Source organism: Equus przewalskii, chromosome 20 (genome assembly GCF_037783145.1).
Source record: "Equus przewalskii isolate Varuska chromosome 20, EquPr2, whole genome shotgun sequence".
Classification (NCBI taxonomy): domain Eukaryota; kingdom Metazoa; phylum Chordata; class Mammalia; order Perissodactyla; family Equidae; genus Equus; species Equus przewalskii.
In genome coordinates this window covers 8,026,099-8,051,018 of record NC_091850.1, presented here as the reverse complement: position 1 = coordinate 8,051,018, position 24,920 = coordinate 8,026,099, and the positions used below count along the sequence as shown (strand labels likewise).

Sequence of the window (24,920 nt, the reverse complement as noted above, 5' to 3'; positions counted from 1 at the left end):
GTGGAGGAAGACTGGCACAGATGTTAGCTCAGGGCTAATCTTCCTCAGAAAAAACAAAACAAAACAAAAAACGCATCCACACAAAAACTTGTACATGAATGTTCAGAGCAACATTATTCATAGTACCTGAAAAGGGGAGACAATCCAAATGTCTATCAACTGATGAATGGATAATTATACAATAGAGTATTATTTGGCCATAAAAAGGAAAGAAGTATTGATACATGCCACAACATGAATGAATCTTGAAAACATTCTAAGTGAAAGAAACCAGTTACAAAAGGGCACATATTTTATTATTCTATGTCTATAAAATGTCCAGAATAGGAAAATCTAGACAGAAGGTAGGTTAGTGGTTTCCTAGAACTAGGAAAAACAGTGGGTGAGCGCTAATAGGTATAAGGTTTCATTTTGGGGTTATGGAAATATTCTCAAAGAGATGGTGGTGATAGTTGCACAACTCTATACTAAAAACCATTGAATTGTACATATTAAATGGGTGGACTGCATGGTGTGTGAATTATATTTCACTAAAGCTGTTACAGAAAAAAAAAAGAAACTGATAGAACTGGACCTACCCTTGATTTTATTCATCTGTGACATGGGAGAAAAAAATACATTAAAACAAGCCACTAATTAAAGTTGGAAACAAATGATAAGTCACGTTCATAACAGAAAAATGCACAAATTACTTCTCTAAATCTTCTCTTGTTATCAGTAAAATTTTAAAATGTAAAATGACATTAATTTGAGTCCAATAATAACTACTAACTTACTAATATATAACACTTAGCGACTACTTACAATGCACTAAGCATTATAAAGCTAAGCACTGTGTTAGCAAACCGGGGTAAACTGGAACTGCCCTACACTGCTTTAGAGTGTGTAAATTGGTAAAACCACTTTGTAGAACATTTAGCCAACATTTAGTAAAGTTGAAATTGCTCATCCTTTAGGACCCAGCAATTCTACCTCTGCACATTTGCCCTAGGGAACTCCTCACATATACTTATGGAGACAAAGATGCTGACTGCAGCATTGTTTATAATAAGGAAAAATATGTAAGTAATCTAAATGCTCATCAGCAAGTTTAAAAATTATTCATATTAAATAGACCTATGTATATCAAATAGATAAATCCTGAAAACAGAAATAGATGAGTTCTAAAAATTAAATTTAAAAAGAATAATTGCAGTTGTGAAGACACTGCAATTAATACACAAAATTAAATACAAATTAATTTAAAATATAAAACAAAATAAAAACATATCCTATATATTGTTATAATCATAATTTTTAAGTATATATGCTGATGCAGCAAAAGAACAAAAAATACGCATGTGAAGGATCCATACAAACTTCAAGTTGGTGGTTATCTCAGGTGAAGAAATGAGGGAATAGAAGTGGAATGTAGGAAAGCCTTCGACTTTATGAGTGATCTTTATTTTTTCAAAGAATTCAAAGAAAATATGGTAAAATGTTTACATTTGCTAAATCTACATAGATATCTGTTATATTCTTTCATGTATTTTTCAGTTTTGGAATGTTTTAAACTAGCTAATGAACCAAGATGAGGGTCATAAGGGAACACTTTGAGCTTTTTTTTGTAATTCTAACATTAGTTCAAAATAAAAAGATTTAAACTTTTAAAGTAAAAACAATAAAATATCAAAATATAATAAAAATGTAAGTAACTGCAGAGATCAAATAGTGATGATAATCCTTATTACTATCATTTCTAAACACCAAAATTATTTAATGTATTTTGAAGATTTAAAAGAAAGCCCAACTAAGGAAGGTATAGGCCACCACTTTATTTCTTATCAAATTTGCTTCCTCCTCAGTAAATTGTGACATTATTTCAATTTGTACCTTATTTTATCTTAGCATGGAATCCTAAAGTTGGAAGGAGTCTTGAAAGATAGTCAATGCCCCCACTTCAAGGCAAGCCTTCATTCAAATCATTTAAGAAAGACAGCTGTAGCCCCTTGTTTAAAAATCTTTCAAAATGGAAACACCATGATCGTTATTAAGAATGTATTTCAAACCTGCCAGTCAATAAAGTATTTTTTAATATCCAAGTTAAGGCATCCCTACGACTGCATAATTTAAACGTTACCCCTTTGACAGGGTGATCTATTGAAGAGCAAGAATATTTACTTAACATTCAAAAAACATTCCTTGACATTTTGAAGAGTTCAGATCTAAGTCAGTTTTCTCATCTCTAAAGCTAAAGAAGCCTGGTTGGATTAGCTTCTCAACATAAAATCTATTTCCCAAGCCTTTACTCATTTTGCTGTTCACCCAAAACTGATTTTCAAAATGGAATAAAATATTTTCCTAGAGGCTCACGCAACACTCAGTATAAAAGAAGGATTCCTATATCATACTTATATATTTTAATGGACAACATCGGGAGACTATAGATAGACCTATCTTCCACCCAAGAAAATATCTGCCATGATATTTTGGTGTGCTCACACTTGCTGAGGGGGTTATCCTCTCCCTCGGCTAGTGCTGAACATGGAGTACACACTTTGGAATCCATTTAGTTAGACTTCATGTTAAGTATTTCCTTTCCTTGAATATATTTTTATTTATATAATAAACACATATTTGGAAAGATCTTATTACCATTTACTAGACCTACAGTCAGAGAGATTTGATAGAAACAAACTACCAAACAAACAAAAATATAAGCCCATCCAAGATGGCAACTCTGGAGTTTCTATACAAGAAAGATTAAGGGGGCCAGCCCCGTTGTGTATCGGTTAAGTTCGCACATTTCGCTTTGGCAGCCAGAGGTTCGCAGGTTCAAATCCCGCGCACGGACCTAGCACTGCTCCTCAAGCCACACTGTGGTGGCATCCCACATAAACTAGAGGAAGATTGGCACAGATGGTAAAAGCACAGTGACAATCTTCCTCAAGCAAAAAGAGGAAGACTGGCAACAGATGTTAGCTCAGGGCCAATCTTCCCCATAAAAAAAAAAGAAAGAAAGAAAGATTGATTAAGGGATAGCAATCTCCTTCATGTAATTCTCCCTCCTCCCATTCCCATCCTCAATCTTGAGGTTTTATTTGCATAGCATGGACCCTGTTTTACTTAGTTTGTATGCTTAGTTGGCTAGTTTGGAGGGTAGCTAACAGAGATTGGAGATAAGTGATAGAGAATGTACCACTAAGCCACCCCTAGACATTGCCTCTACTAACCAAAACTAAAGAACAAAAGAATCTTTATTTGTTTTCTTCTCTATACTGAACAACTCTAAAATGGCAATAGAAACTTTCTCTAACTTTAACGTCACTTATAACTATGATATTATCTGGTTTATTTGTTTAGCTGCTTATTATTTACTTCCATACATCAGAATGTAAGCTCTGTGAAGGCAGAGAATTTGCCTTGTTCACCCCAGATCCCATCATCTAAGATAATGCCTTGCATATACTGGAAATCAAATATGTTTTTTACGTGTGAAGGACAATATATTATTATTACATATCAGATCTTATTTTTCTTGTTACTTAATATATTTTAGTATGCCTTTATCACTTATTTGTACTTAAAGTAAGTACACCTAGAGGTTTTTATTTTACTAATTGCTCAATTTTCACTAACAACTAATCTTAAATAAATCATTTATCTCTTTCTTTTACAGTTAAAGAAACACACTGCGTTAATACTAAACTCAAAGATACACCTGTTATTAAGATGAGACTAAGTTACAAATAGAGTTATCAAGGCCTTTTATAGTTAGAGGAAAACATTCCACTTACATAGCTCTTGTTACTTAGTTGCAAATCACCCACTGGTTGACATTTATGATGTAATATACAGCCTTTCAGTATCACATTTTTACTTATGTACTGGTTCATGTAAATTCTTTTAATTTCCTCAGAGTCTGATGTCTTTTTTTTTTTTCTTTTTCTCCCCAAAGCCCCCCGGTACATAGTTGTATATTCTTAGTTGTAGGTCCTTCTAGTTGTGGCATGTGGGACACCACCTCAGCATGGCTCGATGAGCAGTGCCATGCCCGTGCCCAGGATTCGATCTGACGAAACACTGGGCCGCCTGCAGCGGAGCACGCGAACTTAACCACTCGGCCACGGGGCCAGCCCCTGATGTCTTTTAACTACAAAAAAATTCTTATATTTAAATAATATTAACATTAAGAATTAAAGCCACCCCCAAATCACCTAGGGAACGTACAGTTAAGAAATTTCTTGATTCTAACTCAAACATTTCTGAAGATAAGCCAAACCAATTAAGAAAATATTATAGAAGTACAACAAGCAAGAAGATGAGAGATGACTAAACTTTCTAATTAACAATATTTTAAATTTAATAGATTTTTAGAATATAACTGAAACAATTTTATGAGTTTATTATTTTTGTGTGTGTTTGTTGTTGTTCTTGTTTAACAAGCTAGACCTAAAAAGACAATCCCTAGTACATGCAATATTAAAGTTATATAGTCACTTGGCCAGTAATTTACAAAAACATTTGTGGGAATATATGGAGCTACTAAGTACTGGCAGGGTGACAAAATAAAAAGGAAAGCAAGCAGTCTTACTAGCTGGAGGAGTCAGAGGACAGGGTGCTACAGAGAGACAGAAGAGTTGCTGAAAAATGAGGTAAAATCCTAGAAAGTAGGGAGCCATAGAAAGGAAACCCCTAAATTTGTATTTTAAAAATCTACAAGCCTTTATTCATATAAAGAAAGAAAAAAAGTCAGAAAGAAAGCAAGAAAGGAGAACTCTACAACTTGTGTAGAACGCCAACTAAAAAATTTAAAAGGAATGATGGAGTTAGAAAATCATCAATAGATGACAAAACTAGAGAGTAAAAAATTGATCACAGACAGGACATTTACAGAGTCTTAAAGTAACTCTTCAAAATTACTTATTAATTAAAAAAGGAAAAACACAAAGGAAAAATTTGGTGAACATCACGTTAACCAAGTGATTAAAGTTAACATCTCTAATAGATGGAAAAATTGATATCATATGCCTCACAATACAATGTACCTGAAAGGACAAAATATTCCTTTAATAGTATTCCTGAAAAATGTGTCCAAATTGAATTTAATCCTGAGGGAACATCGGAAAAACCCAAATTACGGTACATTTCATGAAAAACTGTTATGTACTCTTTAAAAATGTCAAAGCCAAGAGAAAGAAACACTGAGGAACTGTTTCAGATGAAAAGACTCTTGAACAAGACAAGACAAATAAATGCAAAGTGTGATACCAGATTAGATACTGGCCTGAGGGGAAAAATAGCTATAAAGAATATTAGGATAATTGATGAAGTCTGAATATGAACTGTAGATTATTAAATAACGGTATTGTATCAATGCTAAATACCTTGATTTTGACAGGTGTTCTGCAGTTACATAGAAAATATCCTTTTTCTTAGGAAAAAACTGATTTGGGGTAAAGGGGAGTAGTGTCTCCAATTACTTTTAAATGGTAGACAGAAATTTTTAAATGTTTGCCTGGGACTTCCACTTCCAGCCAAGATGGAATAATAGGGATCAAGTTTACACTCCTTCCTGAAACTATTTTTAAAAGGAACAAAATATATAAAATATGAATTTGCAATACACTAGACATCAGGAAACCAAGGATAGTGATCCCTGAGAAACAGTAAGCAAACAAAGTGAGCCCTGTGATTACCCAAGCTTACTACCTTGAGAATCTCCAGGCCACAGCACAGAGTGGGGAAAACCAGGAGAGCCCAATAGATTCTGAGTAGACGAGAGAGAGCAGAACATAAGGAAGACCAAGATAGCCAGAATTTACAGGACTAAGTACAGGAGAAGAGACAGCTACAGAAAGAGGGAATTCTGGAAACTTGAAGAGGGGAATTGTTGACTATTCAGTTGAGTAGTGATCAGCAAATGGGTGTGAGAGAAGTACCCAAAGCCAGGGAAAGAATCACCCAAAGGATTAGAGGTAACACAGCCCATCATTTACACAGCATTGGATAAAGGGGCTTATTCCCAGCCAGCCAGCCCAACTGGAAAACCCCAAGATTCACAGGGCTTTGGGTAGAGCACTCAGAAGGGACTTGCCTCAGCACTGGGGAATAATTAGCCCCAGACTAAGCTCCTGCTCCTATTAGTTCCTGTTTCACATAACAAATCTTAAAAGCAAGACACAAAAGAAAAGAATCAAGTTCCAAGGAACTTAACTGATTCCCAGAAAATCAGAATATTTATAGGAATACAAAAATATCCAGTACCCAACACGGTAAAATAACAAATATCTGGCATCCAATCAAAGACTACCAAGTATGCAAAGGAGCAGGAAAATACAACACATGATCAAGAAACAAATTAGTCAATTGAAACTTATTCAGAACTGACACAGATACTAAAATTACCAGACAAGATTTTTAAAATAGTTTTCATATTTTCTAAAGTTTTTACATCTCCAAAGAGATGTGGAAATTAAAAAGAAAAAACCTCAAACTATTAGAAATGAAAAAAATTATACAGTGTAAGATAAAAATGTAAATTAGACGCAACTAATGACACATTAGACATTGCAAGAAAAAAAATTAGTGAACTTGAAGACATAGCAATAGGAACTACTCCAAATGAAAACACAGAAAAGAGAGAATTTAAAATAATAAACAGACCTTCAGTGAGCTGTGGAACAACTTCAAGCAGCCAAATAACACATGCAATTTGAGTCAACAAAGAAGGAGGGAGGCAAAACCAAAAATATATTTCAGGAAACAATGACTAAAAATTTTAAAATTTGATAAAATCAGATATAAATAGCTTAACAACCCCAAACATGAAGAAAACTATTCCAAAACACATCATAATCAAATTGTTCACATCAGTAAGGCTATAAAAGAGTTGAAAACCATGATTGCCCAAATTAACCTAATTGATATTTTTAGAACATTCCATCCAACAATAGCAGAATACACATTTTTTTCACATGCACCTGGAATGTGTACCAAGAAAGACCATATTCTGGGCCATAAAACAAGTCTCAATGAATTGAAAAGCATCCAAGTCAGTATGTTCTCTGACTGTAGTGGAATTAAATTACAAATAAATAACAGAATGATCTCTGAGGGGAAAAAAACCAAACATGTGGAACTAAATAGCACAGTTCTAAATAGTGCATGGGTCAAAAAAGAAATAAAGGGAAATTAGAAAGTTTTTTTGCTTTAAATCAATATTGGAAATCATGCTTTTAACTACTAGAAATCATGCTTTTAATTAGGGTGTCCTCCAAGCTTTTTTTTTGTTTTGAGAGGGTGGGAAGATTCACCCTAAGCTAACATCTATTGCCAATCTCCCTCCTTTTTTCTTCCTTCCCCCACTCCCAAAGCCCCAGTACAGAGTTGTGTACACTTATAAGTTCTTCTGGTTCTTCCATGTGAGATGCCACCACAGCATGGCTAATGACAGATAAGTGGTGTGGGTCTGCACCTGGAAACCAAACCCAGGCCACCAAAGAGGAATGTGCAGGACTTTAACTGCTAGGCCATCAGAGCTGACTCTGGAAAGTATTTTGAGCTAAATAAAACTGAAACACAACCTAAACAAATTTGTGGGATGTGATAAAGCTGAATTTAGGGGTAAGTTTTATAACACTAAACACTTACATCAGAAAAGAAGAGAGTCACAAATTAATGACCACAGCTTCTACCTTAAGAAACTACAAAAACAAGAGCAAATTAAACTCAAAGCAAGTACAGGAAAGGAAACAATAAATATCATGGCAGAAATAAAAGAAATACAAAACAGAAAGACAATAGAGAAAACCAAAGAAACTAAATTTGGGTAGATCATTAAAACTCTAGCCAGAGTGACTAGGAAAAAAAGAGAACAAAAATTACCAATATCAGAAAGAGAGAGGTAATGTCACTGTATATTCTACAGATATTAAAAGGATAAAAGAAGATATTAGGAACGACTATCTCAATACATTCCACAACCTTGATGAAATGCATCTCTTAAAGACTCAAACTACTAAAGCAAAGTGAATAAGATAACCTTAATAGCCCCATATCTATTAAACAATTTGAACTGGTAGTTAAACATTGTCCCACAAAGAAAACTGCAGACCCAGATGGCTTCTCTCGTGAATTCTAAAAAACATTTGCTGAAGAAATAATACCAATTCTATGTGAACTTTTCCAGAAAATATTCTCTAACTCAGTGTGTGAGGTCAACACTACTCTAACACCAAAACCAGACAAAGACATTGATGCAAAAACAAAACAAAAACAAAAACAAAAAATTTTGGCAAATCATATCTGACAATATATTAAGAGGATAATACATCATGATCAAATTGAGTTTATCCCAGGAACACGAGGTTAGTATAACATTCTAAACCAATCAATGCAATTCACTGTATTAATTAGCTAAAAAAAGTAAAACCATTAGATCATCTCAATAGATGTGGAAAAAATATTTGACAAAATTCCAACATCCATTCCTGATAAAAACTCTCATCAAACTAAGAATAGAAGAGAACTTTGTCAGCCTGATAAAAAAAGGGCATCTACAAAAACCCCATAGCTAATGTAACGCTTAATGATGGAATGTTTTCCCACTAAGATGGGGAACAAGGGAAGGGTGTGTGCCAACACTATCTGTATTCCACATTGTACTGGAGGTTCTAGTTAGTTCAATAAGGCAAGAAAAAGAAATAAAAGTCATTCATGATTAAAAAGAGGGAGAAAAATTATCCTTAATCTCAGAAAACATGACCAACTTCATAGAAAATTCATTGTAATCTTTAAAAAATCTACTAAAACTAATAAATGAACTTAGCAAGATTGCAGGATACAAAATCAATTGTATTTTTATATACTTGAGATGAATAATTACAAAATGAAATTTTAAAAAACAATACCATTTACAATAATATCCAAAAAATGACAAAAGATGTGAAACACTTAAAACCACAAAACACTGCTGAGAGGGATTAAAGACGACCTAAATAAATTGAGAGATATACTTGTTTGTAGGCAGGAAGAATTCACATTGTTAAGATATCAATTCACTAGGTCCAGCCAACTGAAGACGAGGGGATTACAAAAAAAGTCACACACCAGGAGGCAGAGATCACGGGAGCTATCTTAGAAGTCTGCCTATCACAGGCGCTGATACAATTAAGGTATTCCCACATTATTTTTTGTTGAACACTCTTACAATTCCTCTAAAAGGACTCTAGAGCCAGATTACCTAGTTTAAATCTCGGATCTTCTAATTAATATGTGATTTTGCCAAACGTTTAACTTCCCTGTGCCTCATTTGTTCATCGATAAAATGGAGGTAATAACAGAACCTATCTCATGCAGTTATTGTGAGATTTAAATGATTAAATTTCTGTAAAGCACTTAAGGATTTGGCACATAAGCAACTGCATAAATATAGCCATAAAACGAATATAAATACTACACTTACTATTCCTTAAAGTTAAGTGTTTATTACAACATATCTTTCCTTGATTTAACTATGTAATGATGCCTATTATATTTAAAGCACAATTTTAGTCAAGATGTGTTCAAAGATAGTTTACTAAATTACATGTACTTAGTCAACTTTAGGCACTGAGGGAAAAGTATCTTCTTATTCTCACTTTTAATTAAAGTTTAATAAGCAGGGGGCCAGACCCGTGGCCAGGTGGCTGGGTGCACACGCTCCACTTCGGTGGCCCAGGGTTTCACCAGTTCAGATCCTGGACGCAGACATGGTGCCACTCATCAAGCCATGCTGAGGTGGCGTCCCACATAGCTCAACCAGAAGGACCTACAACTAGAATATACCAATATACAACTATGTACTGGGGGACTTTGGGGAGAAGAAAAAAAAAAAAAGAAGATTGGTGACAGATGTTAGCTCAGGTGCCAATCTTTAAAAAAAAAAAAAAGTTGAATAAGCAAACATAGGTAATGCCTGGGATGACCATAATCCTGTTCTGCCTGGTCCTAGTTTGTGCCTACTGTCTACACATAACTATCAATGGTACTCTCTTTCACTCTTAAAAGTGTCCCAGATTGAGCAAGAAATTAAGGTCACCCCAGTTTGTCATAATTCCATAAGACTGGAATGGAAACTGAATCTAGATGAGCACATCTGAGTAAGGAACCAGCAAACCACGGACAAAGTAATAAGAAAGAAAAAGTAAGAAAAAGGGTATAGGCAGTGGGGATGGGTAGGAATGGTAGAGCCAGAGAGGTAAGAGAATAATAAATGCTTGAAAATGCCCAAATACCAAAACCATCCATAATCTGAATTCAGGATTCCTCTGCTGCCATTAAACGTAGCATATTCTTAAAAGCTTAGTAATAGTTTAAAAAAATTTGACTGGCATTTCCTTAAGGATAAAAAAAATCCATAAGTGAATACCAAATAAATGTCAATGTACCACATTTAATTTCCCATTCCTCTATCTGTTTTAATATATAATCATGAAGTCAATATATCATTGTGATAGATACATTCTTTAAAAAGTAAGAAAACTTCTTTAAATCCACACATTACAGACAAAGCTATTTTTAATCTCCCACCTCCCAAAGTTGACTTTGTAAATTCTAATCCGTTTAAAATCCAGCAGCATCAAAGCAAATAGTCATGATCCCTTAAGAGGATAAATATGCTCATTTTAATTAAATTCTACATTATGTGACTTGTGTGCAATTTTTACATCTGTACTTTGAGATGTATTTATATGTCCTGTGCCTTTCGTTAATGAAAAATTGAAAAGGAAATATAATTATGAAGAATAGCCTATTAACAGAGGCATTCTTAAAAGATCTGTACCTTGAATTTTCAAGAAATTAGGCTAATGAGAGGAATGAAGTCCTGGTACATGCTACAACATGGATGAACTTTGAAAACACTATGCAAAGTAAAAGAAGCCAGTCACAAAGACTACACATTACATGATTCCATTCACATGAAAGGTCCAGATTAGGCAAATCTATAGAGGCAGAAAGTAAGTTAGTAGTTGCATAAGGCTAGGGCTGGGATGAGGAGGAGAAGGGAATGGGCAGTAACTTCCTTTGGGAATGACGGAAATGTTCCAAAATTAATTGTAGTAATTGTTGCACAACACTGGCAATATACCAAAAACCATTGAATTGTACACTTTAAATGGGTAAATTGTACGGTCTGTGAATTATATCCCAATAAAGCTGTTACCAAAAAGAAGAACTTAGATTAGAATTCCTATCCAAAATATGTACTTTTCTATATTAACATCTTAACGATGGAAAACATGATTCCAGTGCTTGATAGGAGAAAGTCAAGAAATGTATGCATTAGTCTGTTCATGTTAATTGCTCAACCTGGATGCAAGTACAGTCTATGTCACTAAATTTCTACTTATTTCCATACTATAAATGGATTTCTTGAATATTTTTGCCACAAAATAAATTTAGAAATTGGCTTGACTTTAAATTTGTGGTGGACATTTCCTGACTTCATGTGTAAACAGAAATAATTTAAAAAACAATCTGTCAAATTGTACATTTTTAGGTAACTATTAATTTACAGATTCTCAATACAAGTTTAATAAGGATAATCTGAAAATTTTGTAGCAAGAGTAATTTTTTAGGTGTATATGTGTAGTCCTGTTTTATCTTCTTCAATTCTGTTTCTAGAGTTTCAAGTACTATACAAAATGCTAGTAAGAACTAGTACAAAATACTAATATAACTAGGTTATATAGTGTCATAGTTCATTATTTTAAAGAGAGTTACTAAATGTCAAGCTAATTTTGGTGAACACTAATAATCGTCAAATAATTCTAATAGATCTAGTCTACAAAAACAATCAATATAAGTTACTTATACTGATATTTAACTAATATTTAAGACATATCACAGGAATGAAAGATCAGTTTCATTATTCCACCACTAATGTTTATTACATGTGGCCATATTTCTACAAATTTATACATTATAGAACTAACTTTGGCATTTAGAGCTAAGACGTCAGGTAGTTGACATATCATAGAGCAGTAACCATATACTACGTCAGAAAGTGATATGATACTGCTCTTTGGTATGGCATCATGTTAAGATTTGATAAAGCTAAGAGAGTGACATCAGCAAGATGGTGAAGGAGGAGATACCAGCCCTCGTCCCCTGACAAAAAACAACAGACAGCTAGCCACAAACGAAAATAGCACATGGGAGGCCTCAAGAGTCCAGTTAAGAATCTACAGCAAAACAGTGGAGCAAAAAGTGGAGAATAATCTTGCAGAAAGGATTGCTGAAGAAATTGGCTTAGTGGAAATTTCTGGAGGCAAGGACGAACAAAGACAAAGGGTGGGAGCTATTGGTATCAGCCACAAGTCGCATAAGATCATGGTCCTCAGTGGTATGCTCTGCAGAGGACCCCAGCAGCATTCGCCACTGAGGACCTCAACAGCCTCATGACAGCTGCAGACTCCCTGCAGCTTTCACAGTGGAAGACTCCATTGTGTTCGTCGGCATGGCCCTCAGCAGCCTGCTCCGCAGAGGACACTAGCAGCTTTCACCACCAAGGTAACCAACAGCCATCATTTCCCCAGACCTCAGGGGGAGAAATACCACTGTTGTGCTGCACTGGGACTAGGGCTCCAAGCACACTGCGACCCTCAGCGTGCCCCAGATCCCAGAGTCACAGCTGCTCAGCCTGCTTTCACACTTCAGACTCTGACTCCAGGGCTGCTCAATGTGCACGCATGCTCCAGACTCCAGCCCTGTGGCTGTTCTACATATGCTCACATCTCCAAAACCAGAGCCACACCACTGGAAGCAAGCCAGCACTCCAGACCCAAGTGCCACATTATTCTTAGCATGCCCATGCTTCAGACAGTGTCCTCGTAGCCATGAAGACATACCTGCATCTCAAACATCATTGCTGCTGCAGGATAGCCAGTGCATCAGACCTCAGACTACTGTCACTCTGTGAGCACTGACACTCCAGTCTCTGGCTTCATGAATATTCCACAGCTGCCTGCACATCAGACACCACTGCTATCAGTTGGGCCAAGCACTAAGAGGGATCTCTTTTACAGTGACATCCCCCATGGGAGAAAAAGATATCAAGTGGTCCCCAGGCACCTTCTCTGCTGCTGCAGAAAACTGCAGACTTGGCCTTTAAGAATCCCTGTGATCTTCACCAATGCTACCTTCAGCTGACGAAGCTGCATGGTGACTACACTGTTGGGCCTTCCCCACAGCTAGAAACACCATACCCAACCCAATCAGTGCCCCAGTTTTCATTTGCAGATGAAGATCTTTCTCTACCAAAATAAGTCTGTAATGCTGGAAGAAATGACTGTTCAATAAAATGCACAGACAACAATGCAAAGCTACAGAAATGCAAAATATCGAGAAAACCTGACACCACCAAATGAACACAAAATTTTCCAGTAACTGTCTGCAAAAATATAGAGATCTACAAATTGACAAAGAATTCAAAATAAGCATTTTAAGGAAGCTGAGCACAGATCCACAAATCAGTGATATTAGGAAAAGAATATATGAATAAAATAAGTTCAAAAGAGAGAAATAAATTATATAAAAGAATCAAACAGAAATTCTGAAACTGAAGAATGAGATGAAAACTGCAATAAAGAGTATCACCAGTAGACATGATCAAGCATGAGAAAAATCTGTGAACTTAAAGACATTTCATTTGAAATTATCCACTAAGGGAAGAAAAATGAAAAAGAGTGAAGGAAGCCTACCTAAATTATGAAATACCATCAAGTGAAATAAGACTTGCATTATGGGAGTCCCAAAACGCAAAGAGAGAGAGAAAGGAGTAGAAAGCTTATTGAAAGAAATAACGGCTGAGAATTTCCTATATCTAGGAAAGATATGGAAATCCAATTACATGAAGCTCACAAGTGCCCATACAGATTTGACTCAGAGAAGACTTCACTGAGACATTGTAATAAAATTGTCAAAAATAAAAGATGCAGAGAAAATTTTGAAAGCAGCAAGAGAAAAAAAACCTTATCTCATTCAAAGGAACTCCTATAATGTTATCAGTAGATTTATCAGCAGAAACCTTGCAGGCCAGAAGAGAGTAAGATAATAAATTCAAAGTGCTGAATGAAAAAAACGACCAACCAAGAATGCTGTACCCAGCAATGCTGTCCTTCAAAAATGAAGGGAGACAAAGGCTTTCCCAGACAAGCAAAAGCTGAAAGAGTTCATCACCACTAGAATTGCCTTACAAGAAATGCTAAAGGGAGTTCTTCATGTGGAAAAGAAAGGATGCTAATTAGTAACATGAAAACAAATGAAAATCTAAAATTCACTGATAAAGGTAAGTAAACTGTCAAATTCAGAATACTCTAATACTGTAATGGTGGAGTGTAGATCACTTAAACCTAGTAGAAAGGCTAAAAGACAAAAGTATTAAAAATAACTATAGCTACAATATTTCTAATGAATAAACAATATAAAAAGATGCAAATTGTGACATCAAAAAACATAAAAGGGGGAACAAAATGGTAGAGTTTTCGTATATTGAAGTTAAATTGTTATCAGCTTATAATAGACTAATAACTGTCAAATGTTTTATGTAAGCCTCATGGTAACTACAAAGTAAAAACCTATAGTAGATACACAAAAGACAAAGAGAAAGAAATCAAAGCATGCCACTACATAAAATCACCAAATCACAAAGGAAGACAGCAAAAGAGGAAGAAAGGAACAAAGGAACTACAATACAGCCAGAAAACAATTCATAAGATGGCATTAGTAAGTCCTTATCTATCAATAATTACTTTATATGTAAATAGGTTAAATCCTTTAATTGAAAAGACATAGAGTGGCCAAAAGGATAACAAAAAATAAGACCCAACTATATAATGCCTATAAGAGACTCAATTCAGCTTTAAGAATTACATATACACTGAAAGTGAAGGGATGAAAAAAGTTATTTCATGCAAATAGAAACCAAAATAGAAAAGGGGTAGCTAAACTTACATCAGACAAAATAGACTTTAAATCAAAAGCTGAAACAAAAGACAAAGGTCATATAATGACGAAGGGATTAATTCATCAAGAGGATATAACAATTATAAATATAAATGTACCCCCAAATCAGTGTTTTAACATATTAAGCAAATATTGGCATATCTGAAGGCAGAAATAGACAGCAATGCAATAATAGTAGGGAACTTCAATAACCCACTTTCAACAATGGATAGATCACTGAGACAGAAAATCAATTAAGAAAATATGGGACTTGAACTACACTTTAGACCAAATGGATTTACCGGACATATACAGAACATTCCACTCAAAAGAAGCAGAATACACATTCTTCTCAAGCACATACAGAACAGTATCCAGAAAAGATTATATGATAGGTCACAAAATAAGTCTCAACAAATTTAAGATTGAAATCATAAGAAGGCTCTTTTCTGACAACAATGGTATGAAACTAGAAATCAACAACAGGAGAAAAGCAGGAGAATTTCAAAATATGTGGAAATTAAACAATACATTGCTGAAAATCAATGACACAAAGAAGAAATCAAAAAGATAATCAAAAAGTATCTTGAGACTAACAAAAATGGAAAAAACAACATACCAAGACATGGGATGCAGCAAAAGCAGTTCTAAGAGAGAACTTTATAGCAAAATATGTCTAAATTAGCAAAAAATAAAGATCTCAAATAAACAACCTAACTTTACACCTTACAGAAAACAGAAAAAGAACAAACGCGGCCCAAAGTTAGTAGAAGGAAGGAAATAATAAAGATCAGAGAACAAATAAATGAAATAGAAACTATAAAACAAACAGAAAAGATCAACAAAACTAAGAGCTGTTTTTCTGAAAAGAAAAACAAAATTGACAAATCTTTAGCCAGACTAAGAAAAAAAGAAGATTCAAATAAATAAAATGAGTAGTGAAAGATGAGACATTATAACTGATACCACAGAACTATAAAGGATCATAAGAGACCGTTATGAACAATTATACACCAACAAATTGGATAACGTACAAGAAATGAAAAATTTCAAGAAACATACAACCTACCCATAAGAAATAGAAAATATGACTAGACCTATAACAAGTAAGGAAATTGAATCAGTAATCAAAACTCTCCCGGTAAAGAAAAGCCCAGTACCAGATGGCTTCATTGATGATTTCTATCAAACATTTAAAGAAGAATAATACCAATCCTTCTCAAACTCTTCCCAAATATTGAAGAGGAATGAACATTTCCAAACTCATTTGAAGGGCACAACATTATTCTGATACCAAAGTCAAATAAAGATATTCAACAAAATGAAATTACAGGCCAATATCCATGGTGCACATAAAGCAAAAATCCTCAACAAAATGCTAGCAAACCAAATGCACCAGCACATTAAAAGGTTCATACACCAAGATCAAGTGGGATTCATCCCTAGAACACAAGGATGGTTCAACATAAATGAATTAATGAATGTGATACACCACACAAACAGAATAAAGAATAAAAATTATATGATCATCTCAATAGCTACAGGAAAGGTATTTGACAAAATTCAATATCCTTTCATGATAAAAATTCCCAAGAAATTAGGAATAGATGGAATGTACCTCAACATAATAAAGACCACGTATGACAAGCCCACGCTAACATTATACTCAATGTTGAAAAGTTAAAAGCTTTTCCACTAAGATCAGAAACAAGCAAGGATGCCTGCTCTCACCACTTCTATCCAACATAGTACTAGAAGTCCTAGTCGGAGCAATTAGGCAAGAAAAAGAAATAAAAGGTATCCAAATTAGAAAGGAAGAAGTAAAATTCTGTTTGCAGATAACATGATCTTATACATAAAAAATCCTAAAGACTCCACTAAAAAACTGCTAGTACCAAAATGGATTCAGTAAAGTTGTAGTATACAAAATCAAAACACAAAAATAAGTTGTGCTTCTATACACTACAGTGAACTATCCGAAAAAGAAATTAAGAAAGCAATCTCATTTACAATGGTATCAAAAACAATAAAATACTTAGGAATAAATTTAACTGAGGAGGTGAAAGATCTGTAAAATTATAAGATTATAAAAATTAAAACTGAAAATTATAAGATATTGATCAAAGAAACTGAAGAAGACACAAATAAATGGAAAGGCATCTCTTGTTCTTGGACTGCAAGAATTAATGTTAAAATGTCTATATCACCCAAAGCAATCTACAGAGTCAATGCAATTCCAATTAAAATTCCAAGGAGATTTTTCAAAGAAATAGAAAAAACAACACTAAAATTTATATGGAACCACAAAAGATCTCAAATAGACAAATCATTCTTGAGAAAGAAGAACAAAGCTGAAGGCATCACACTTCCTAGTGTCAAACTATATTACAAAGCTAAAGTAATCAAAACAGTAGAGAAGTAGCATAAAAAGACACATAGACCAATGGAAAAGGATAGAGAGCCCAGAAATAAATCCATGAATATATGGTCAACTAATCTTTGACAAGGGTGCCAAAAAAACACAGTGGGAAAAGGACAGTCTCTGAAATAAACAATGTTGGGAAAAGTGAATATCCATATGCAAAAGAATGAAATTAATGCCCTATCTTACACCACTCACAAAAATTAACTCAAAACATACTAAAGATTTAAATGTAAGATCTGAAACTGGAAAACTCCTAGAACAAAACATAGGGGAAACCTCCTTGACATTGGTCTTGGCAATGGTTTTTTGGATATGACACTAAAAGCACAGGCGACAAAAGCAAAAAAAACAAGTGAGACTACATCAAACTACAAAACTTCGGCACTGTACAGGAAACAACACAAAATGAAACGGCAATCTAAGGAATGGGAGAAAACATTTGGAAGCCACATATCTGATAATGGATTAATATCTCAAATATATAAAGAATCTACACAACTCCATAGCAAAATGAAATAATCTGATTTAAAAATGGGCAAAGAACTTAAATAGACATTTTTCCAAGACGACATAAAAATGGCCAACAGGAACATGAAAAGGTGCTCAACACCACCACTCATCAAGGAAATGCAAATCAAAACCATAATGACATATCATCTCTCACCTGTTAGGATGGATTATCAAAAAGACAAGAGATAACAAATGTTAGCGAGGATGTAGAGAAAAAGGAACCCTTGTGCAGTTGATAGGCATGTAAATTAGTACAATCATTATGGAAAACAGCATGGAGTTTCCTCAAAAATTTAAAAACTGAACTACCATACGATCCAGCAATCCCACTTCTGGGTACATATCTGAAGGAAGCGAAATTAGTATCTCAAAGAGATACTTGCACTTCCACGTTCATTGCAGCATTATTCAAAACAGCCAAGATATGGAAACAATCTAATTGTCCATTGATGGCTGAATGGATAAAGAAAATGTGGTACATATAATGGAATATTATTCAGTTATAAAAAAGAAGGCAATGTTGTTATTTGTGACAACATGGATAAACCTGGAGGCTATTATGCTAAGTGAAATAAGCCAGATAGAGAAAGACAAATACCATATAATCTCAGTTATATATGGATTTTTTTTAAAAGTTGAACTCACAGAAACCAAGAGTAGGATGGCAATGGCCAAGGGTTGGGGGATGGGGGAAACGGGGAGATATTGGTCAAAGGGTACAAACTTTTAGTTTTAAGATGAATAAGTTCTGAGGATCTAATGTACAGCATAGTGACTATAGTTAATAATGCCATATGTACATTGAAATTTGCTACGAGAGTATACGTGAAGCGTTCTCATTCAAAATAAGAAAAAGAAAATAAGGTAACTGAGGTGATGGATGTATTTAACTTGATTCTGGTAATCAGCTCACAATGTGTATGTATATCAAATCATCATGTTGTACACTTTAAATATATACAATTTTATTTGTAAATCATACTTCAGTTTTTAAAAAAAGATTAGATAAAGCTGGATGGCATATAACAGATGTTCAGTATATCTTATACATATATACTTACACACAAAAATAAACATAAATGTATATAAAAATTAAAATGCATATATAAAATAGCTTTTAATATGCTCTCTGATGTTAATTCAATATTTTTAATATGAGATAAAACAACAAAATTTTACATTTTTAAATTGTCTTTATTTTCTTTCTGTCTATTCACAGGGATCTGATAGCTTTGTAGTGCACAATTTATTTCAAATTTATGGTAATAAAATAAAATACTTGCTAAGAGGAGATAAAATTTTGAGTTTTTTAATTTTTTTTCAAAAGAAACTATTATTACCTAAGTACTACAGTTCAAAATGGTTTTCTGCTTAAAACATTTAAATCCCTAGGACAAAATTTGGCCTAGAGGAGATAAACATATCCATCAATTTTTCTCTGGAATTCTTGATAAAAACATTATACATTCTCCCTAGTGAGCTGACATTTCAAGTAAACACAAATCATGATCTTACCTCTAAATGGTGGAGTCACAACCCTGAACTTGTTAATAAGTGAGTTATATAAAGCAATTTTCAACACTAATATAAAATCATCTATGGAATTCTCATAATTGCTTTTACTAAAAGTAGCAGTATGACTTAAACATATGTTCAATTTCACAAATCAAAAATATATAAGGGAGATTCAAACACTGGTAAACCCCCCAACAAAAAAACACGAAATATTAGAGATGATAGCCATCTCATGTAGACGTGACTCTGTAGCCCTAATAATTCAAAGATTGTTGACTTTTAAATGGGCTAAAACATACTTTGAGACTTGAATAACAATTCAAAAAGGCATTCTACGCTGCGCCAAAGAGGCATTTTTCTAATCTCCATTACATACCCAATCTAAAATGACATGGGATATGTACTCTTTGAAGCACTGTCCCATTAAATCCTGAGATCATTTCTAGTGCTAGTCTAACCAAGAGGAGACAAGTTTAAAACAAAAATTTTATGTTCAAATCTCAGACATCAAAAAGGCACTTGAAGTAGCTTGGAGAAGCAAAGAAGAGCTCTGTAGAGGATCAGAAAAATATCTGGACCAATTCAGAGTAACAAGTCAGGCAGCCAAATGTTGTAGCCAGTGCAAAGAAAGAGTGGCTAACTGCCCAGATGTATTTCACCACTTCAATACTTATAAATGTGCACTCTTGGTATAACTTCTGTCATTTGATGCAAAAGTTAAAAATCCAATGCAAAAACAATTGTGAAAATGTGAAGCATCGGAGCCCACTGGGCATTGCGTTTTTGGGGAGAGGTAGGGCTTTATAAATATAAATACAGAAGCCAATGTAAATATCTGTGATCATTTTGCTAACCATATATAACAGACATTTTCCTTTAGTAATTTCATTGACACTAATCATATCCATATATATTTTTATACAAAGGTTTCTATATTTGCACAATTCCTAGTATATTTTTAACTCCTCAACTATATTTGGGAATCATTCCAGACCACAAGACTCTGAGGAATTGCAGAATTTATCAGACCGATGTGTCAACGCATATGAATATAGAACCACACAATGTTGTTTTAATTCGGCAAGCATAGCATCAACAAAATTTTCTGGTTTACGATGCCAGGTAGATGAAGTCAATTAAAGTAAGTGTAACTGTAAAAAAAAATAAACTCAGAAACTTTTAACTCTACAACTCAGTTAACAGGGACTTTTTTTTTAAAGCTAAATTCACATTATCTTACTGGGTCTCGAGATTCTGATCCTATATACTTTATACTCCCTCCGGAGAGTTTAATGTAGAGTCAATGGGCATCCACTGATGAAGTATAGGTCAAATACTGCCTTGCGAATTACGAGAAGTAATCAAGATAACAAAGGCTATTCCATTTAGCCAAGAGACAATAAAGCTTCCATTTTGCTTTTGTTTTTTTGCTATTATTTATTTTGTTCTCATTTTTAAGTATTCACAAGAAGTCAAAAGACAAACTTATCTTAAAATGATTTAAACACACTTCTAACCAATCATAACTGGACTATAGAAAAACTAAGACAGATAGCATAGTACAATCAAAAAAGACAGAATTAACAGGGTTTAAGCCCTGGTCTTTCACTTACTAGCAGTAATCTCAAGCAATTTAAGTATTTTAAACCAGTTTCCTCATTTCTTACGTGGGAAAAATAATAACAATATCTACTTCACAAAGTTGTTGATGGAGAGTAAGGAATAGAATGGATCTGAATGCAATTTTGTAAAACCGGAAAGAAACAACATGAATTCATTGGGTTATCATCAAGTAATAATTTTGCCTGTGAGACAAGCTGTTCAACATACAGTGTAATAAATCTGCTTCTTTATATTTATGTCTCTTAATTAAAATATTTTTAATGAAATAAACATTCACTTAAGTAAACTGTGTAACTACCAAAGTCCTTCCTTTTAACAATTTGGAGGTAAGAATAATTAATGTTTTAGAACAAAGTGTGATGACTCATTTTTATTTTTTAAATATATTTTCTCATATTTTTTAATCTTGCTTTTAGTATGTATTATGTTCAATTAACAAAACATATATGTGCTTCCTATTAAACCTTACAAATAGACCTTAGCAGAAGGAAAGGTATTTATTAAATTTCTAAGTCAACTCTAAATCTTTTCTTTTTTCTCATTTGGTTCATTCGATGCAAACACAATAAGCGTAATATATTCTTTCTCAGTGGTGAATAATAAATCACCATTTTACTTTCTCTATACTCATTACCTGAATGAGGCTTTAGATAGAACCAAATATAATTACAATATCAAACACAACAATCAAAGGTAAAATACTTGCAACAAACCATACCTAGTAATAAGAACCGCATTATCGTGGTGGGCAATCCCATTTTCTGGAATGGTGTTTCCATCACTTTGGTGGGAGAGAATGGATTTCTGCCACTTACAGAAGCTATCGAGGGACTTGTCTGCATGGTGGTTTATCTCCAAGTTTGGCTGCAATACAACATGCATACCAGAAATGTTCCAAACAAATTACTAAGGTCAGTTGTTAAAACTTTTGAAGACTAAAGTGGGACTATAATTAGAAGCAGTGGTTTCTAGGAATAATCTCTTGCCAATTTTTATTTCTGTAATATCTGAGAGTTAATTTAGTGTATTATTGAACCGACATTCTCTCCAGTTCCAGCTTTAATGATAATGTGAATATATGTGATCATCAGCATATAAAACCACTATTATAAGGTCTGCCATGCAAATGCCCATCTTTATACTGAAACACATAGCTAAAGATACATATATAGCTTTACCATGACATAAGAGGTATATTCTTGTAAACTATTTACGATTTGCTTTAAATATTAAATGCTTAGAGCTGAAAGTCATATTAAACTAGAACTTCCTAAGAGAAGAAGTAATAAAATATATTATTTTATAATACATAATTCTGTAGCCTGTTAAGAGTTTTAGATTTATAAACTAACTCATTCTTACCTGATCTTCTGTGAGAACAATTAAGCGGGCCACTATAATATTCACAACGTTTCCTAGGCTGGAATCACGGTAAAGTTTGGCAACCTGACCTCCAGAAAATAAGAAAAGACACAAAGTCAGACAAAAATCATAGGGTGACCATTTGATATTTTTTAAAAGAGTGGTAAAATAATTTTTCAAGAATTTAACCACTGTATATATAAAAAGATATTCTTTTATTCCATATCACTTAGAACTCTACCCTTAAGATCCCTTGGTAAAAGGTTTTTATACAAGTCTACCACAAGAAATATTTCTCCTAAAGATGAACCACAACATAGTAATTAAGAGGGTGAGCTGAATGTTTCAAATTAAAGAAAACCTCTTAAACAAGATTTAACATGACACATTCAAAAAGTCATATTGTCTGAAAGTGAACAATAAGATCACCCTTAAATGTATTTTCAATGGAACTGAAACAATAGATCAATTCTTTCTCATTTTAAGTGAGTACATTCTAAAAATCATTATTTCACAATAAAAATCCATGACCTTAGTTAAAAACACAACAAACTATTAAGTTAAAATATTATATAGAGGGATCAAACTTACAATATTCATCACACTCAAAATGTAATGTTCAATGTCTTTGCGGCCATGGTAGCCCACCATCATTTTGTCTGCCACTACTAATGTCTCCACAAACCGCTCAACGCTTACTGATCTCTTCTGTCTGTGGCGGCTATGTGTGTCATTAATTGGTAGAGAAGAGGGAAAAGCAGATGTGTCATCCAGCCACCAAGGTTTGCCACTTCTTATGAGGTCTACAATAAAAACAATTAACTAGTTCAGAAAAGTTCACTAATTAAACTTATTTATTTATAGATCTTTCATGTAAACATAAATTTTTATGTTCATAAATTCATTTTAAGATTTTTCAAAATAGGAGGGAATGAGGAAATGCAGTAGTGAGAAAATTAAATTCTTTATATTTTTCAAACTAATCATATTTTCAGAAAAAAATTAAACATTAATAACATTCAACTGCCCATGAAAACAAAACAAAGTAAATCTAATGAATTACTTAATAAAAAAGAATTTTCAAATAATCATTTCATATCATTCCAGTGAGTGATTGTCAGACTAATTTTAATTTAGAATATGTACTTTAAAAAAATCATTTAAAGTTGTTTAAAAAGCAACTAGAGCATTAACTTTCTAAACAGCCTAAGACAGTTCTGATGAAGAACAATTAATGTCGTGAAAATCTATTCCTAAGATGCTTTTGAGCATTTATTTTAAAGTAAGATACTTTTTCTTAAACTATCTTAATTAGAACAATTCTACTGCTTTAGTAATGTCAGTCCTAACAAGGCTGTGAATTTTTTAATTCCTTAGTTTTACAGTCTAAACTATTTATACTAACAAAGTACTTAAAGTATTCCTTTTCCAAAACCTAGAGGTAAATGGTATTAGAATCAGAGTTGAAAGATCACGATTCTAGCATGACTCACTTTAAATCACATTTTGGTGTGGATTGTAGTTTTTCCTTTGTTTTATACACATTTGGTCGTTCAGTACAGAGGAAACCTTTTAGTACTATGGCATTTGTAAACACTTGCCTCATCTAAATTCATCTTCATTTAATAACCTTGAGCAGGTACATGTCCTTTGCATACCTCACTTTCATATCCTTAGGTTGAACAGGAAATCCTTCTAACCTCCACTTATTGAAAAATTTAGTGAGGAAAACTTAGATTAATTTACATAATATACTTGACAGAAAGTAGCACTATTTTCTATTTTTCTAACTTCTTTAGCTTTTCCTTTTAAAAATTAGTTAGGGAGGGGCTGGCCCAGTGGCATAGTGGTTAAGTTCTTGTGCTCTGCTTCAGCAGCATGGGATTTGCTAAAATCCCAGGTGCAGACCTACACACTTCTCATTAAGCCATGTTATGGCAGCATCTCACATACAAAATAGAGGAAGATTGTCAACAGATGTTAGCTCACGGCCAACCTTCCTCACCAAAAAAAAAAAAAAAAAAAAGCAGGTAGAAGTTACAAATTTTAAGAAATGAGATGGAAATGACCACAAGAAGTTATCAAATACTTTTGAATCTCATATAAATTAAATGTGTCTTTATTCCTAAAGATTAAGAGAGGCAGAGACATACTACTTCTATTTGAATAGTATATACCCAAGACAGCCAGTAAGTATTCCCCTATGTCCAGTTGTGGCAGACAGACTCTTAAGGTGGCCTCCTAATGTTCACGCATTTGTGTGATCTTCTCCCCTTGAATATGGGTGGGACTTGTGACTTGCTTCTAACCAATGCAATACAGCAAAGATGATGGGATCTACATGATTACATGTATATGAGTACATAATTATGTTAACATAATACTGTAAAATCTCTCTCACTAGAGTCTTTCTCTTGCTGGCTTAGAGGAAGTAAACAACTATGTTGGTGTACATGGCAAGGAACTGGAGGTGGTCTCTGGCAATCAGCCAGAAACTAAAGCTTTCATTCCTACAACA

General features: G+C 33.7%; 1 protein-coding gene across 6 annotated transcripts in view; it reads right to left on the bottom strand.

Annotated features, from left to right (window-relative positions):
- The window catches only part of ADAMTS6 (ADAM metallopeptidase with thrombospondin type 1 motif 6), a 308,400-nt gene that overhangs the window by 265,669 nt on the left and 17,811 nt on the right, over window positions 1–24,920 (bottom strand). For all 6 annotated transcript variants that reach the window (XR_011530545.1, XR_011530546.1, XR_011530544.1 and 3 more), the window contains exons 4-6: window positions 22,994–23,205; window positions 22,403–22,486; window positions 21,759–21,904 (exon numbers count right to left, since the gene is read on the bottom strand). Coding sequence is in view for 3 of the 6 variants with exons in the window: in XM_070587433.1 (XP_070443534.1) it covers window positions 21,759–21,904; window positions 22,403–22,486; window positions 22,994–23,205 (442 nt within the window). In the remaining 3 variants the exon portion in view is untranslated. The remainder of the gene's footprint in view (window positions 1–21,758; window positions 21,905–22,402; window positions 22,487–22,993; window positions 23,206–24,920) is intronic.